At 47.8% G+C, this 17,070-nt stretch overlaps 1 protein-coding gene across 2 annotated transcripts; it reads left to right on the top strand.

Moving 5' to 3' along the window:
• The first annotated feature begins 429 nt into the window (after positions 1 to 429).
• ARHGAP11A (Rho GTPase activating protein 11A) lies at positions 430 to 16,478 on the top strand. 2 transcript variants are annotated; one of them, XM_054400200.1, is made up of 12 exons: positions 430 to 558; positions 3,184 to 3,254; positions 3,563 to 3,659; positions 4,768 to 5,018; positions 5,600 to 5,760; positions 5,875 to 6,021; positions 7,839 to 7,913; positions 8,502 to 8,669; positions 10,749 to 10,884; positions 12,240 to 12,348; positions 13,543 to 13,690; positions 14,905 to 16,478. In XM_054400200.1, exons 1-12 carry the CDS (start codon positions 430 to 432, stop codon positions 16,476 to 16,478), a joined length of 3,066 nt encoding a protein of 1,021 aa, XP_054256175.1. The 2 variants fall into 2 exon arrangements, with proteins under 2 accessions (XP_054256175.1, XP_054256176.1); XM_054400201.1 differs by lacking the exon at positions 7,839 to 7,913.
• Positions 16,479 to 17,070: the final 592 nt, after the last annotated feature.

Below are 17,070 nucleotides of genomic sequence, written 5' to 3'. Positions count from 1 at the left end.
CCAGGAGCTCCCGGGAGACGCCGTTCCTGACCATCTCCAATTCGCCCCTCCGCATCCCCCCATTGCGCTCCCACGCCGCCACCCCAGCGGAGGGCCTTTAGGTAACGAACGAGATCGCCTGAAGGCAATGCGCAAGGCCTCGGGCGTTGAGGGAAGCTGAGAGGCGGCACAAGAAGCAGGCGCCCCAGAGGCAGCCCCAGCTGGCCGTTGGGCGTCGGGGGCCTGATTTCGAACGCTAAGCGAACCAATCAGAGGTGCGAACGGGGAAGGGCGCTGGGTTTGAGCCAGGCGGTTACTGGCGGCGCCGGAGCGCAGAGGGGCTGGGCTCGGCCTGGTGTTAGGGGGGAGTCGCGATGGCAGCGAGCAGGGTGTGAGAGGTGGCCGAGGGCTGGGGAAAGAAGGGTCTGGAGGTGTAGGGCGGGCGCTGGGATGGCGGAGCAGAGGAGGAAGCTGGTGCGGTTGGCGGTGCTGGAGGAGCTCCGCGCCTCTTACGGAATTAAGGTGAAGAGCGGGAGCTGCCTGACGGGGGCCAAGCAGCTGGCAGCCGCGGCTACGGAGGTAAGCGAAGCTGTTAACGCTACCTTCTCAGGGAGGGCACCAGCTCCCCGGTGCTCTTCCGCGGCGGGGTGGCGGAGCGGCAGAGCGCGGAGGTTCGAGTTCGAGGGAAGCTCTTCGAGATAGAGAGTCCAGGGGAGAGCCAGGAGGATGCTTAGGGGACTTGAGCATCTCCCTTGTGAAGAGAGACTGAGAGCCCTGGGGCTGTTTAGTCTGGAGAAGAGAAGACTGAGAGGGGATCTGATCAATGTCTATCAATAGCTGAGGGGTGGGTGTCAAGGGGAGGGGGCCAGGCTCTTTTGGGTGGTGCACAGCAATAAACCAAGGAATAACAGGTTCAAGCTTGAACATAGAAGGTTTCACCTCAACACGAGGAGAAACTTCTTTCCAGTGAGGGTGCCAGAGCCCTGGAGCAGGCTGCCCAAAGAGGTTGTGGAGTCTCCTTCTCTGGAGACTTTCCAAACCCAGCTGGGTGCGTTCCTCTGTGGTCTACTCTGGGGGCTGCTGCTCTGGCAGGGGGGTTGGACTGGATGATCTCTGGAGGTCCCTTCCAACCTCTAATGTGCTGTGGTACTGTGAGTTCCACCCGTGTCTGCGAGCTGCTCTTCGGCCTCGGTGGCGCTGCCGCAGCTCTGTTGCTCCTGCCAGCCCCTGACAGGGCATAATCTCCTCCCGTGGGGAAACCTTTTGATCTCTGCAAGCGGGGAAAATCGTTTTGCTGTCCTTTCTGTCGCCAAGCAAGTTCTCCAGACGACCGTCTGGTTAGATTAGCCGTGTTGTGATTTGGTGAGGTAGTGGCTCAGTGGTACTGAATTCCCCCCGCCCCCTGCCCGCTGAGGACCGGAGTGTTGCAAGGCAGAGCAGATGGTGAAACGCGGTCTGTTCCTCTTTGTTAGCATAGTCGGTATCCCCTCGAACATGCATGCGTGTCTCTGCTCTGTATGAGAGCTTCTACACTTTGCTGTGCTTAATCTCTCTCACTACGGAATCAAATCATAGAATTGTTAAGGCTGGAAGGGACCCGAAGGCTCACCCAGTTCCAACCCCCTGCCATGGGCAGGGACACCTCACACTACAGCAGGTTGCTCACAGCCACATCTAGCCTGGCTGCAAAAACCTCCAGGGATGAGGCTTCCACCACCTCCCTGACAAAGACACAAAAATATTACATCTCGGAGTTAATTTTCTTCTTAGCACCCTGGAGTACAGTGGCAAATATCTGTTGCTTCTCTCTCTTTATCATGTGCTTGTTTTCTGTAGGACAGATAGGCCCAAGGTGTCCTAATGAGTTAGTTACTGATTAACTATTTCCCCATCAGGGACAGCACTTTGAATTTCTTCTCTAAATAACCAAATGTTTGCATCTGATAACAAGCTGAGTGTGATCCCAATCCTCTTCTGGCTGGGGCAGGAGCTGGTCTGTGTGTTCTGTAACCAGAAAATCGATGGGGCAAAGAAATTAAAAGCACAAGTGGTAATGATGAAATGTGGGGGGTTTATAACTGAGACAACTCTGCAATAACCTCAGATAAGCATTTAAAAAACCCACTGTAGGTAAGCATCAGTAGTAATGACTGAAGAATTTGTTTTGTAATATGTAACAGATAGTCTGATGCCTTGCGCTAAGGCAATAGAGTTACAACTTTTTAAATAAGAATATCCTGCTAAGTGTAAGAGTTCAGAGCAGCTTTCTAGACTATTCTGTTGAGTTTAATCCTCTTCAGTGCCTCAGATGATGGAAGGAAAAAAAAAGTTATTTTATCTATGTTGTGTTTTGATTCCTAAGAAAAATAGGATTTAGTCCATTTGAAGAGGTAAGATTCCAAAGGGGAAATTCCAAAACAATCTGTTTAACTGACTTGGGGATCTTGGAACAAAAGTGACTCTTTGTCAAATAAAAAGTGCAAAGCATAGAGTGGCTTAGAATCATAGAATTGTCAGGGCTGGGAGGGACCTCGAGGCTCATCCAGTTCCACCCCCCCTGCCACAGGCAGGGTCACCTCACACTACAGCAGGTTGCTCACAGCCACATCCAGCCTGGCTGCAAAAACCTCCAGGGATGAGGCTTCCACCACCTCCCTGGGCAACCTCTGCCAGTCTCTCAGCACCCTCATGGGGAAGAATTTCTTCCTAAGGTCTGACCTAAATCTCCCCTCCTCTAGCTTGGAACCATTCCCTCTCAGTCCTGTCACTCCCTGACACCCTAACAAGTCCCTCCCCAGCTTTTCTGTAGGCCCCTTCAGGTACTAGGAGGCCACAAGAAGGTCTCCTTGGAGCCTTCTCTTCTCCAAACTGAATAGCCCCAACTCTCTCATCTATCTTCATAGCATAGGTTGGAAGGTATCTTAGAGATGATCTACTCCAACCCCCAGAGCATGCTGCAGAAACCCTTTCTGTCCTTTCACAGTAATCCAGGGTGTTCCCTGTAACTGGGATCTGCATAGGCTCAGGTACCTAAAGATGACAGTGCCTGACAATGCCTCTTATCTGCCTTATCTGAAAGCCTTTGTTTTTTGTCTTAACCACCCTTCTGTTTGTACTTCTTGGATGCATTGGGTGCTTTTCTATACTATGCAGTTGGTAATGCAATCAACTTTGGAATAACATTAATTTGCTTTTGTTTTTTAGGGTAAGATCTTTGGAGTCTGTTTTCATGCATTGCCACAATCACTGGTGCCGGAATATGGTTATATCCCAAGGTAAACTGACACTGTGTGTTTAGATTTATGCTTACTTTGCTATCTATATAGCACTGAACTCCTGTCAGAGGAGCAGAATATTTATTCCAGGCCTGCTAAAGCTTCTGGGGTACATAAGAACAATTTCAGTTGGGAAGTAGGGAGGCAGAGGTTAGAAGGAGGCTTCAGAGCTACACATTCAGTTGTATTTTCTTATATCTCTTGTCACTGGGGGAAACTCCTCTATATAAAGCTTTATCTATTTATGATGAAACAGTTTTCCTTGGTTAATTCTGAGTGTCAGAAGCATGTTACTCTTCTCTCCTCAGCTTTCTTGTTGATACTTGTGAATACTTGGAAGGGCATGCTCACACTGAGGGACTCTTCAGGAAGTCTGGATCTCTTGTTCGTTTAAAGGCTTTAAAGGTATTGGCGAAATCTTGGTTTGGGTTGGGTTTTCATCTGCATTTCACTGCATCTCCATGGGTTAGGTTTTGGAGGCTTTTCAGTCATATTTGAGTTTTAATATTGGAAGCAGACTGATAAGATTGCCTACTTCAAAAATCACAATCATAGAATGGCTCAGATTGGAAGGGACCTCAGAGCTCATGTCCTCCAACCTCCCTACCATGGGCAAGGACACCTCTCAACTAGACTCAGCAGCTCAAGGCTTCATCCAGCCTGACCTTGAACACCCCCAGGGAGGAGGCAGCCACAGCCTCCCTGGGCAGCCTGTGCCAGAGTCTCAGCACCCTCCTACTGAAGAACTTCTTCCTCAGCTCCACTCTAACCCTGCTCTGCCTCAGCTTCAATCCATTCCCCCTTGGCCTGTCTCTAGACACCCTGATGAGAAGTCCCTCTGCAGCCTTCCTGTAGGATCCCTTCATGTACTGGAAGGCAGCTCTGAGGTTCCCCTGGAATCTTTTTCAGGCTGGATGTGGCTCTGAGCAACCTGATCTGGTGTGAGGTGTCCCTGCCCATGGCAGGGGAGTTGGAACTGGATGATCCTTGAGGTCCCTTCCAGCCCTGACAATTCTATGATTCTAACCCCAGCTCCCTCAGCCTGTCCTCATAGCAGAGCTGCTCCAGCCCTTGGATCTTCTTTGTGGCCCTCTTCTGAACTTGCTCCAACAGCTCTGTGTCCTTCTTATGGTGATTTATGATGAATTAGAGGAGATCTAGTCCAGAACCTGGGGAACTTTGACTTTTCTTTTTGTTTTCTGGGAATTTTTGCAGCTTTCCAGGTGGTGAGAATATACTTTTGGCTGAACAAACTTCTTAGCTATTGCTCATGATGGTTGTGGTGAGGACATTTGGTTAACTATGTTCTCCCAGAAGGATGCAGGCATGGGAAACGTCTGAATTAATGCAACATTGAGTTGTCTGTGGGTGCTATAGTTTGGTAGGACATGACAAAGCTGAAACTGAGAATGAAATGACTCTTCTCTGACATGGGCTAGAAGGTTAATGCCTAACTTAGTAATCTGATGGTATCTTAAAGCCTTCCAATCATGTTTCTTCTGAACAATTTCAGAGTAAACTGGATCAAGGTGAAAACTGCCTTTCAGCTGCGCTGCCATGTGATGTTGCAGGGCTTCTTAAACTGTTCTTTAGAGAGCTACCAGAACCCATCCTTCCACCTCACCTGCAGGAAGGTCTCTTCAAAGCTCAGCAGCTGGGAAATGAGAAGAAAACTGCAACTGTGTTGTTGTCCTGTTTGATGGCAGACAGGACCATTGACACTTTGAGATACTTTTTCAACTTCCTGAGAACTGTGTCCCTCAGGTCAGTATAAGGAGAGCTTGTAAACAGCTCCCATTTCCTTGAATGACTTCACTTTTCAGGCAGCTGCTGTAACTTTGCGGATGGTTTGTGACTTTAAACTTTCTTAGCTGCAGTTATTCACTAGAATTCAGTCATGGGCTATTCTTTCAGAAATCCAAAGTGGTTTCTTTTTTTAGCTGGAGATTTGACTTTATTCCATTCCCTCATAGCTGTATTCTTCATTCTTCTTTTAAAAAGCAAAAGGAGTGTCTGATTAAATGACCATAATCTAACTGATAATTTGTATTCCTCAAAACTGACTGAGATCTGTAACCCCTTGATTTCAGTAACACTCACGTGGGGATCTAGTCTTGGGTTGTGAGCACTCCGGTGAACCTGATCTAGTGTGAGATGTCCCTGCCCATGGCAGGGGAGTTGGAACTGGATGATCCTCGAGGTCCTTTCCAACCCTAATAATTCTGTGATTCCTTTTTCGTTTTCAAACTGCATTTGATTATTTGTTTCTTTTCTCTCACCACTGCCTGTATCTTTGTAATTTTTATATATATATATTAAAAAAACCCCAAACTGTTCTTGTTAAGATCCAATGAAAACAGAATGGATAGCGGTAACCTGGCAGTGATTTTTGCTCCCAACCTCTTGCACTGCAATGAAAATGAGAAGATGTCAGCTGGTACAGAAAAAAAGATTCGCTTGCAAGCTGCTGTGGTGCAGACACTCATTGAGCATGCAGCAGAAATTGGTAAGAGGATCAACATCTATCAAAAAATCTCTTCCTGTACAAACTTGTATGCAACTTTTTTTGCAACTTTTTAAATCGCTTTTTTTTTCCTTATTTTTTCCTCAACTAATTTAGGACAAGTGCCAGACTTTATCTTGGAAAAGATACCTGCAATGTTAGGTGTTGATGCCTTTCAATCTACTCCTTCCCTGTGGGGCCATGAGGACAGTGAGAATGAATCTCCCAGTGAATGTAAGAAGAGGAGGCACAGAAGTGTTGGAGGTAGATCTGTTGTGTGAAAGCTGTGACAACTAAAACAGAATTATTTTGAGGCTTTAGGAGTGCTGATCCTAAGCACTTGCTTCTTTCACTTCCAGAATGTGAAAATTGTTGGGCTTGATTTGCATCATCTCTAAGACTTCAATAAGTACTCTGAGTTTATTTTACTGTCTTTGGTAGACAACAAAGAAGCTCGTTTGCTTGTGGTCAGCTTTTGGGAAGCCAGATTTTTGTTGAGGCAACTTTAGATCTTGTTGCAGACACTGATAAAGATCTTTAATTGTTGGGGTTTTTTTGCTAGTTTTGAAATTATATTTGGACACTCAAAAATCTTGTATACTTCAGGTCTGGGCATGAGAAGGCAGGGATAAAAACTCTGTGTGTGTGTGTTGAATTAGAATAATTTGTTGGTTCAAGTGTATTATGCTCTGTCATGGTTTATAATCCCAGAATGGTTTAGGTTGGAAGGGACCTCAGAGCTCATCTGCTCCCACCTCCCCACCATGCCCAGGGACACCTCTCAGCTACACTCAGCTGCTCAAGGTATCATCCAGCCTGGCCTTCAACACCCCCAGGCAGGAGGCAGCCACAGCCTCCCTGGGCAGCCTGTGCCAGAGTCTCAGCACCCTCCTACTGAACAACTTCTTCCTCAGCTCCACTCTAACCCTGCTCTGCCTCAGCTTCAAACCATTCTCCCCTGTCCTGTCTCTGGACACCCTGATGAGAAGTCCCTCTGCAGCCTTCCTGCAGGATCCCTTCAGCTATTGGCAGGCAGCTCTGAGGTCCCCCCAGAGTCTTCTCTTCTCCAGGCTGAACACCCCCAGCACCCTCAGCCTGTCCTCACAGCAGAGCTGCTCCAGCCCTTGCATCATCTTTGTGGCCTCCTCTGGACTCACTCCAGCAGCTCTGTGTCCTTCTCCTGCTGGAGACAGCAGAACTGGAGGCAGGATTGGAGATGGAGTCTCACAGGAGCAGAGTAAAGGGCCAACAACAGTTTCTTGGAGCCCAGCAGGCAGCTGTGAGCTGGGCTGCATGAAAAGCAGTGACTGCAGCAGGACAGGGAGGTGATTCTGCCTCTCTGCTCTGCTGAGACCCCACTTGAAGCACTGCATCCAGTTCTGTTGCCCCCACATAAGAGGGACACAGAACTGCTGGAGAGGGTCCAGAGGAGGCCACAAAGATGATCAGAGAGCAAGAGAACCTCCCTGATGAGGACAGGCTGTGAGAGTTGGGGCTGTACAGCCTGGAGAAGAGAAGAGAAGGCTTTGGGGAGGCCTAATAGCAGCCTTCCAGTACCTGAAGGGGGCCTACAGGAAAGCTGGGCAGGGACTTTTGACAAGGGCTTGTAGTGACAGGATGAGGGGGAATGGATTGAAGCTTGAGGAAGCAAGGTTTAGACTGGAGATCAGGAAGAAATTCCTAACAGTGAAGGTGGTGAGAGATGGAACAGACACTGCCCAGGGAGGTTGTGGATGTCTCCTCCCTGGAGGTGTTTAAGGCCAGGTTGGATGAGGTCTTGAGCAACCTGGGCTGGTGGAAGGTGTCCTTGCCTATAGTAGAGGTATTGGAAGTGGATGATCTTCAAGGTCCCTTCCAACCTAAACCATTCTATGAATTTTATAAAGGAAAAAGAAAAATGTAATTTTTCAGGCAAATAGAATTTCTCAGTTATTGTGAAAGCAACAAAAAAAGTGGTGGTGAGGAGCACAACTTCTGAAGCAGAGATTTGATTTCTTTAATACAAGTTAAAGTGGAGTTGCAAATAGAGCAAGACAAACCTGATCTTGAACTTTGACTGCTCGGTGTGTCTTGCATTTCAGATTTTGTTAGTGGAGCGTTGAATAAAATTAAATCTAACAGAACCCCCTCCACTACACCTCAGCAAGACAGAAGTGGTAGGTATTGGTCTGTCTGTGCTCAATAAAACCCATGCAGTATCTTCAGGATTTGCCAGCTATATTCTAAGCCCTAAAAACTTCCCTGGAGTGGTTAAATTTGTTTGCAGCTGTGAATATAGATCCAGATTTATTGAGGATACTGCATTTCCTGTAGTGCTTAGAGGAGCTCCAGCCCTGCAGCAGTGCTTCTAGGATTGCACAGCTGAACCTGAGCTTTTTACCTAATGCACGCTAAGGCTTTAGTGTAGTGCTGCAGCAGTTTGCCATCTTGGGAATGAATTTGCCAGCACTGGAGTCCTTTCACTCTTGCTGTCTCTTAAGCTTACAGAGGATGACTACAATTCTTCCCCCCTGGTTATGGATTTTCTGTTCTGGTACTCTAGCTTGCAAAGAAATAACTAAGTAACCCCCGAACTCTAAGCTATCCTTACTGCTTTGCCTGTTCAAGATGCATGCATTGTCTCTAAGCTTTTACAACCATTTTTATTTCAGAGTTTAAGAAAAAAGCAAACAAAACAATTCTTTGTTTTTGTAAACTCCACACCTTTTAAGCTGTTATGGCAGATTTTGTTCTCTCAATTTCAGTCCTTTCATCAGTGACTCCTGTGGTCCTTACTCCAAGTACCAAGCGTAAACTTCCAACTGATTGCTCCCAGGGCTTGTCCAGCAAGAAGAGAAGATCTTTTAAGCATAGTTTTGCTTTTGAGTTGTTACCAAGTAGCATTTTTAACCTCAGTTCAACACCAGCATCAGGTACAGTGCCTTCATTTCTTTTTTCCCTTACTGGTTGAGCAAGGAGGGCCCAGCCTCCTCTCCTTGGTGATAAGTGACAGGACCAGAAGAAATGGTTTCAAGCATCACCAGGAGAGGTTCAGGCTGGATTTTAGGAAACATTTCTTCACAGGAAGGGTTCTCAAGCATTGGAATGGTCTGCCCAGGGCAGTGCTGGAGTCATCATCCCTGGGGGTGTTCAAGCAGCCTCTGGTGCTTAGGGACATGGTTCGGTGTTGGCCTTTCAGTGCTGGGTTGAAGGTTGGACTGGATGAGCTTGGAGGTTTCTTCCAACATGATGTTTTCTGTGATTCTGTGAAATGCTTGTTTATGGCTTTCAATTTAAACATACAGGCTTTGGTTCTTGTTAGGCAGTCACTGATAATCTTCCCTTGGTGGCGGTGTTCTCTTAGTAACTAGTCAGTGCTCACTGATCATCTTCACTTGATGGTGTTGCTCTCTTAGTAACTAGTCTGTCATCATCACTGAATGTCATATTACATGCATTGAGCAAAAGGAAAATTGTTTCTTATTTTCTGTTCTCTTGCTCTTTCAAATCTGCAACCCTGCTGTCCTTTCACCTTTTCCAGTCCCTCTCTGTCACCTAGGTTATAGCTGTGTTTCTGTCTCAGCACAGAAATCCATGAAGGCAGCCTATGTTTCCAACCTTCTGCAAGCTGTATCTTCCTGCTGCCTCCTAAATGCTGAACTACCTGATCTTAGAATCATAGAATGGTCTGGTTTGCAAGGGACCTCCAAAGGTCATCTAGTCCAACCCCCTCTGCAGTCAGCAGGGACATCCTCCACTAGATCAGGTTGCCCAGAGCCCTGTGGAGCCTCACCAGAGCCTTAGCTCTCTGGAATGCAATTATTGCTATTATATTTTTTTCTCTATAATCTAAGTGCCTCTTGTTTTTAGATGCTAAACAATCTAAGAACTCTATAGAACAAGTTTTAATTCTGACAGTGCTTTAATACCTCTGCATGCTACCAGAGTGCTTCCAACTGTCAGGCTCTTCTGCAAATCCTATTTCGTTTTTGTTTGGTTCTTTAATGTGTTGCCAACTGAAGTTAGCCAACCTAGAAATGTCTTTTCTGTTTCAGCAAAAGATTTTTTTTGTTTTTCCCTCCTCTCTCAATTCAGTTGCATAAAACTTCTTCCTTTTGTTTATTAAATCATTTCATACCTTAAAAATCTTGTTGCTGTAGAGCAGCCAAATAAAGCAGTAACTTTATCAAGCAGATGCATGACTCCCTTAAGAAAAAGTTTAGTAGATCAGCAGTTCTTTCATGGTTCTTTAACTACTCTGGCTAGATATATGGACAAACACACAGCAAATAATTTTGAGACAGAATAATTTTTCTAATTCAGCTCCTAAGTTTGAGAAACTTATCTGATGATAGCAGTGTGGAAACTTAATTGAAGTAGTGATATCAGTAGCATGCAATTAATAGCAATCCAGCCATGTCTATGTATGCTACAGACAATAACTTGATTTAGTATTTAATACCTGATTTAGTATTTAGTAAAAGGGGAAGTCAAAGTAATTTCAAGCCAGCGCTCCATGAAGAGAAGACTCCAGGGGGGGACCTTAGAGCTGCCTTCCAGCACCTGGAAGGCTGGAGAGGGACTTTTCATCAGGGTGTCTAGAGACAAGGGGGAATGATTTGAAGCTGAGGCAGAGCAGGGTTAGAGTGGAGCTGAGGAAGAAGTTCTTCAGTAGGAGGGTGCTGAGACTCTGGCACAGGCTGCCCAGGGAGGCTGTGGCTGCCTCCTGCCTGGGGGTGTTGAAGGCCAGGCTGGATGAGGCCTTGAGCAGCTGAGTCTGGTTGAGAGGTGTCCCTGGGCATGGTGGGGAGGTTGGAGCAGATAATCTCTGAGGTCCCTTCCAGCCTGAGCCACTCTAGGTGTTACACTAGGATTTTATGAAATAAGCAAACAAATCTCTGCTGTTTAAAAACCTATTTTCTATTGTATCAACTTTTAAGTCTTTATGTGGGAAAAGCCACTATTTTAAGATGATGTAAATAGGATTTTATTTTGTGTTGTTATTCCTGCAGTTCAGTTTGAAGGAAGCCCCTGTGTGTCTCTTGAGTCATCACAAACCTCACTGTCTCCTTCAACTGGTGGTGAAAATCACTTGTATGGTACAGGGAGCAGGAGAAGTAAGAGACATGCAAGCAAAAAATTATACAGGTAACTCACAGCTCTTGCTTTAACTCTCAGAAAGCAAAGACGAATTGGAAAGGTAGATCTGGACACTTTGATTAATAATATGTAAAATCTCCATCTGTCTTTAAAATCATCTTATACTAATTGTTTAAGTTAACTTTTAATCTTCACTTTTTTTCCTGTTAATCTTCAATGTCAAGTTAAAAACTTTTATAGTTAATAATGTTTGAAGTTAACAGTATTTTTCCTTTTAAGCTTTAATTTTAACTTGAATTAATCTATTTATAATTATAATAATTTAATTTTAATCTTAATTTTTTTCCTTCTAAACTTAAAATATTATTAACTATAAAAAGATTATTTTAAGTTAATTTTAATCTTTACTTTTCCTCCCTCCTCACCTTTACTTTTTTCCCCCCCTTCATCGTCGCCGTTTCCCCCCCCCCCCTTCATCGTCGCCGGTTTCCCCCCCCCCCCTCTCTTCATCGTCGCCGCCGGTTTCCCCCCCCCCCTCTCTTCATCGTCGCCGCCGGTTTCCCCCCCCCCCGCTCTTCATCGTCGTCGCCGGTTTCCTCCGCCCCCGCTCTTCATCGTCGTCGCCGGTTTCCTCCGCCCCCCCCCGCTCTTCATCGTCGTCGCCGGTTTCCTCCCCCCCCCCCGCTCTTCATCGTCGTCGCCGGTTTCCTCTCCCCCCCGCTCTTCATCGTCGCCGCCGGTTCCCCCCCCCCCGCTCTTCATCGTCGCCGCCGGTTTCCCCCCCCCCGCTCTTCATCGTCGTCGCCGGTTTCCTCCCCCCCCCCCCGCTCTTCATCGTCGTCGCCGGTTTCCTCCCCCCCCCCCGCTCTTCATCGTCGTCGCCGGTTTCCCCCCCCCCCCGCTCTTCATCGTCGTCGCCGGTTTCCTCTCCCCCCCGCTCTTCATCGTCGTCGCCGGTTTCCTCTCCCCCCCGCTCTTCATCGTCGTCGCCGGTTTCCTCCCCCCCCCCCGCTCTTCATCGTCGCCGCCGGTTTCCCCCCCCCCCCCCGCTCTTCATCGTCGCCGCCGGTTTCCCCCCCCCCCCCCGCTCTTCATCGTCGCCGCCGGTTTCCCCCCCCCCCCCGCTCTTCATCGTCGCCGCCGGTTTCCCCCCCCCCCCCCGCTCTTCATCGTCGCCGCCGGTTTCCCCCCCCCCCCCCGCTCTTCATCGTCGCCGCCGGTTTTCCCCCCCCCCCCGCTCTTCATCGTCGCCGGTTTCCCCCCCCCCTCTTCACCGTTGCCCCCCCATGACTGCTGCTAACGCCTGGCAAGAAGACAAAAGCAGAGGAAATGGCCTTCTGGCCGTGTTGGGATGTTTTCCTTGCCCTGCCACACTAAGGAGGTGTTTGTGTCCCCTCTTGCAGGGCTGAGTCAGGCAGGACAGGCTGCTTCTCCCCCAAGATCAGCCGCAAAGAGATGGTTCGCAGGTCGCTGCGCTTGAAGTTTGGGCTGGGTAAAAGCTGCAGAGAGATGGTAAGCTGCTGCTGCTCACCCTGCCTGCTGCACACTGGGCACACTGGCACCTGAAATGCTGGGCACTGCTAGCAAATGAAATAACCCCCAGGCTTGTTTTTATAGCAGTAATTGAAGAGCTTCTGCTGAGCTCATCTAGGATGGGGCAAGAGGCTGGGGGAGGTGACAGCTGACAAACTGACCAAGGGAAATACTCCCCATGCTATAGAATCCCAGAATGGCTCAGCTTGGAAGGGACCTCAGAGCTCATCTGCTCCACCTCCCCACCATGCCCAGGGACACCTCTCAGCTACACTCAGCTGCTCAAGGCCTCATCCAGCCTGGCCTTCAACACCCCCAGGCAGGAGGCAGCCACAGCCTCCCTGGGCAGCCTGTGCCAGAGTCTCACCACCCTCCTACTGAAGAACTTCTTCCTCAGCTCCACTCTAACCCTGCTCTGCCTTAGCTTCAAACCATTCCCCCTTGGCCTGTCTCTGGACACCCTGATGAGAAGTCCCTCTGCAGCCTTCCTGCAGGATCCCTTCAGCTATTGGCAGGCAGCTCTGAGGTCCCCTCAGAGCCTTCTCTTCTCCAGGCTGAACACCCCCAGCTCCCTCAGCCTGTCCTCACAGCAGAGCTGCTCCAGCCCTTGCATCGTCTTTGTGGTGTCCTCTGGACTCACTCACACTGCTGCGTCCTCCTTATGCTGGGGACACCAGAACTGCACACACCAATAAAACTGGGATGGGGTTAGGTTTTTCCAAGTAGCCACCTCTCAGGGCTGGCTGAGCAGTGCCCTGCTCATGAATCATTGCTTCTGGATCACTTTTGGCTTTGGAGTTTTGGGGTTTTTTTTCTATTTTTTAATTCCTTCCTACACCTCCTTTTTGCCTTTCCAATTCTTACTTTCATCCTGCTGGGGAGTGAGCAATTGACTGGATGGGAGCTTGCCTGCCACTGCACTTATGATAAGTAGATGTCACAGTTCCTGAAGCTCTGCTGTTCCAGAGCCTATGCACAGGATCACTCTGCTCAGAGCCTACCTTACTGCAGGCAGGTTGTTCCCACTGGGTCTACAGAGCACCAAGGGAAGATGAAGTAGAGCCAAGGAAAGGCTGCTGTGCCTGATTTGCATAGCCTTTTCCTAGAGGTTCCTCTGAGATCCCTCATTACAAGTTTCTGGGAAGGTAATTAATACTTTTTGTTCGTTGCCAGAATGTTGTACCAGGATGTGCAGGAGGTAACAGATCTGAAAATATTGGAAGGCGTCTTGCAAGTCAGCAAGGTTTGGAAAGCAGAAGTGAATGTGCCAAAGGAGATGTCCTCTTCAGCCCATGTGTCAATGAGAAATTCCCCAAGAAAGGTAAGCATCTAAAAATATAGTACATAAGGAAAGCCTTCCTCTTGTAAAGCAAAAAAGGCCTTGATGGGTAAAGGTATAAGACCACAGAATCACAGAATGTTAGGGGTTGGAAAGGACCTCCAGAGATCACTGAGTTCAACCCCTCTGCCAGAGCAGGATCACCCAGGGCAGGTCACACAGGTACACATCCAGGTGGGGTTGGAAATGCCCAGAGAAGGAAACTCCACAACCTCTCTGGGCAGCCTGCTCCAGGACTCTCTCACCCTCATGATACAAAAGTGTCTCCTTGTGCTGAGGTGGAGCCTCCTGTGCTCTAGCTTGTACCTGCTGTTCTCTGTCATGTCACTGGGCACAAGGAAAATGAGCCTGGCACTGTCATCCTGACACCCACCCCTCAGCTATTGATAGACATTGATCAGATCCCCTCTCAGCCTTCTCCACACTAAACAGCCCCAGGGCTCTCAGTCTCTCTTCACAGGGAGATGCTCAAGTCCCCTAAGCATCCTCCTGGCTCTCCCTTGGACTCTCTCCAGCAGGTCTCTGTCTCTCTTGAACTGGGGAGCCCCAAACTGGACACAGGATTGCAGCTGTGGTCTCAGCAGGGCAGAGCAGAGGGGCAGCAGAACCTCCCCAGCCCTGCTGGCCACACTTTTCTTGCTGCCCCCCAGGATCCCATTGGCTCTCTTGGCCACAAGCAACTTGCTGTCCACCAGGGCTCCAAGGTCTTTCTCCATGGAGCTGCTTTCCAGCAGGATGAGCCCTAGTCTGTCCTGGTGCCTGCTGTTATTGCTGCCCAGATGGAGGACTCTGCACTTGTCCTTGCTGAACTTCATCAGGTTGCCCTCTGCCCAGCTCTCAGCCTGTCCAGCTCTGGTTGGATGGCAGCACAGCCTTCCAGCAATTTGATTAAAAGTGCTTCCAGCTGGCAGGACAAAAGTGAACTTGAATGTTAGTGGCTCCTGGGGAGAGTGAATTGGTTGAGAACAGGTTTGTGCTCTCTGATGTTGTTTTTTCAGTTAAGCAAGAGGAGTTGTGAGTTCAGCTCTTAATATCAGAGACGTTTTTGACATCTCTTAAGGGAGCAATGGCATCTTTAACCTCAGTGCTGCTTGGATGATTAGGGGGTTTTAACAGAATTTTGCCTGTCATGATCAGTAAAACCACAAGCTATGGGGTTTTTTCTTTTTAAAAACACTGTGATATTTATTTTGAAGGTTCAAAGCACGTGAGCAAGTCAGAAGAAAACTTGCTGACTCCAAAATGTCACAAAGAAGTTCACCATATGTCATGGTGCAGTCCTCCTGTAACAGCTTCTCAGGTGATCAGCAGGAATGATGAGGGTATCGTGCCAGGACACTCCAAACCAGGAAATGATTTGTCAGAATCTAGTTTGATATTTGGAAAGCCACCAGCTGTTGCAGATGAATTTAAATCCACTTCTGTAAGCAAGCAAGAGAACAGCTCAGAACTTTGGGTTCATGAAGATGGAAGTAATTCGGCTGCAGAAACACTACTGAAAGTGAAGGAAGCCTTCTCTGCATCTGGAGGTAGCCTTCACAGTTTGATAGGTGATACTAAATCTTCCTTCTCAGGTGGAGCAGGTGAAACACTAAATCAAAGGCCATGCCTCAGGAAGCTCAGTTCAGAGGAAGAATCACTAGCTGGAGAAGTTTCTAAAGCTGCAGCAAATACAAAACCCAGAGAGTTGTTGCACCGAGTTAGTCAAATTTCTGCTAGTGATGAACAACACACAAAAAAAGATGAAATGGAATCTTTGGGGAAAAGAAACTTCAAAACTTCTCTTGCAATTGATCTGCAGCTCCCAACACCAGCTGTAAAGCATGCAGCAGAACTTCCTGGGCCTCAAGTACTGGCCAGGGAAGAGAAGTTGACTGTTGAGAAGAGTTCATCAAGAGATGGCTTAAGCAAATTGCATTCCTTGGGAAGGAGGGAGGGCACAGAATTAACACCCCTACAAACAGCTGTAAACTGCAGGCTAAACTGCTGTCATTTGGAAGAGGAGGCCACCAAAGGTTCTGTGGTGGGACAGCTTCCTGCTCAGCAGGTGCCTCAGTCACAAAAGGAAGCAGACAACCACCACACACAGGCTGACAACACTGAGAAAACTCAGCCTAGGACATCAGCTCTCCCTGACCACGGGAAGGTTTCTGACCATATCCAGTGGTTCAACAAGCTTTCACTGAACGATCCAAGCTCTGCAAGTAAAGCCAAACCCCCTCTCAAGTTCCAGCGAACCCCTGTGAGACAGTCTGTGAGAAGAATCAACTCCTTACTGGAGGCTAACAGGCACCCTGGAAGCTCTCAGCTGCTGAAAGCAAGTGAGGTTGGCTCACCACTTGTGAAGTCCTTGAGCTGTGATTCTGCACTGTCCTCCTGCACAGAGAAGCCCTCCAAGAACTCTCTGGCTTTGCCACTCAGTTCGTCTGACCAAGTTTCTATGTCTCATAAGCAGGTGGACTTTCCACCCAAATCCTGTTGCAGGCCCTTAAATCCATCAACCAGCACTGATGTTTCTGTCAGGGCTGCTGGGCCCAGTGAGCAGAGAGCCACTCTTCACCCTCCAAAGTCTGTCCTGGAAGATCTAACTAATCGTGAACCAGTCAAATCCACTGTCAAAGCTCATGCAAATGCTCCAGAGGCTGCCCCAGAAAAATCCACAATCACCAGAAGTGCTTCAGGAAAAGCCAGAAGTCGTTACAGAGGCTCCCCAAAGAATCCAATAGCTCAAGTGAAACTGCTGCCAACTGCAAAACCAGTAGACTTGTAAGACCAAATGAGCTGCTTGGAACTTGGTTAACCTCTGGGAAACCAAATTTTTCGTAGAATTCTTTTTTTTTTTTTTTTTTTTTTCAGCTCTCATTTGTGTTTTTTGTGTTTTGGGTTTTTTGGTTAATTTTTTTTAATGCGTTTACAAATTTATGTTTAGTTTCCTGAACCTTTTGTGAACGCCAGCCAGGATCTGACACCTAAACCTAAACCCCAACCTGATCTGTTTGTGTTAGAGCTCATTGGGGATTCTCTCAGCTTCCACGAACAAGCTGCATCTCCCAAAATATTTTTTTTGGGGGCAGGGGGGAGATGGCATTAAGGCTAAGTACCAAGTTCAGAAACATCCCCAAATTACAAACAGGTACAAGGGAAATCCTTGATGCTGAGTAGTGGTAGTTAAATTGATTTACTACTTAATTTGAACTGTATTGTAGCACTGCTTTAAGTTGGACCTTGCACCAGCTCTGCTTCATTTGAGTTTATTTGTTTTTTTAATTTCTTTCTGTGGGAATGAATCTGGAGCCATCCTTGTTGGACTATATTTTCAGGTGGAGAATTCTTAGATTTAGAACACAAGGAAATGTGAGGTT

Source organism: Indicator indicator, chromosome 4 (assembly GCF_027791375.1).
Source record: "Indicator indicator isolate 239-I01 chromosome 4, UM_Iind_1.1, whole genome shotgun sequence".
In the NCBI taxonomy this organism is placed as follows: Eukaryota; Metazoa; Chordata; class Aves; order Piciformes; family Indicatoridae; genus Indicator; species Indicator indicator.
The sequence above is the reverse complement of the archived record's forward strand: the minus strand, read 5'-3'. Positions and strand labels throughout refer to the sequence as shown.

Excerpts from the sequence above, each read along its gene's own strand:
- ARHGAP11A (XM_054400200.1), top strand. The coding sequence starts at position 430 with ATGGCGGAGCAGAGGAGGAAGCTGGTGCGGTTGGCGGTGCTGGAGGAG. Across the intron at positions 559-3,183 it reads TGGCAGCCGCGGCTACGGAG|GGTAAGATCTTTGGAGTCTG; the intron begins GTAAGCGAAGCT and ends TTTGTTTTTTAG. Across the intron at positions 5,761-5,874 it reads TGAGCATGCAGCAGAAATTG|GACAAGTGCCAGACTTTATC; the intron begins GTAAGAGGATCA and ends CAACTAATTTAG.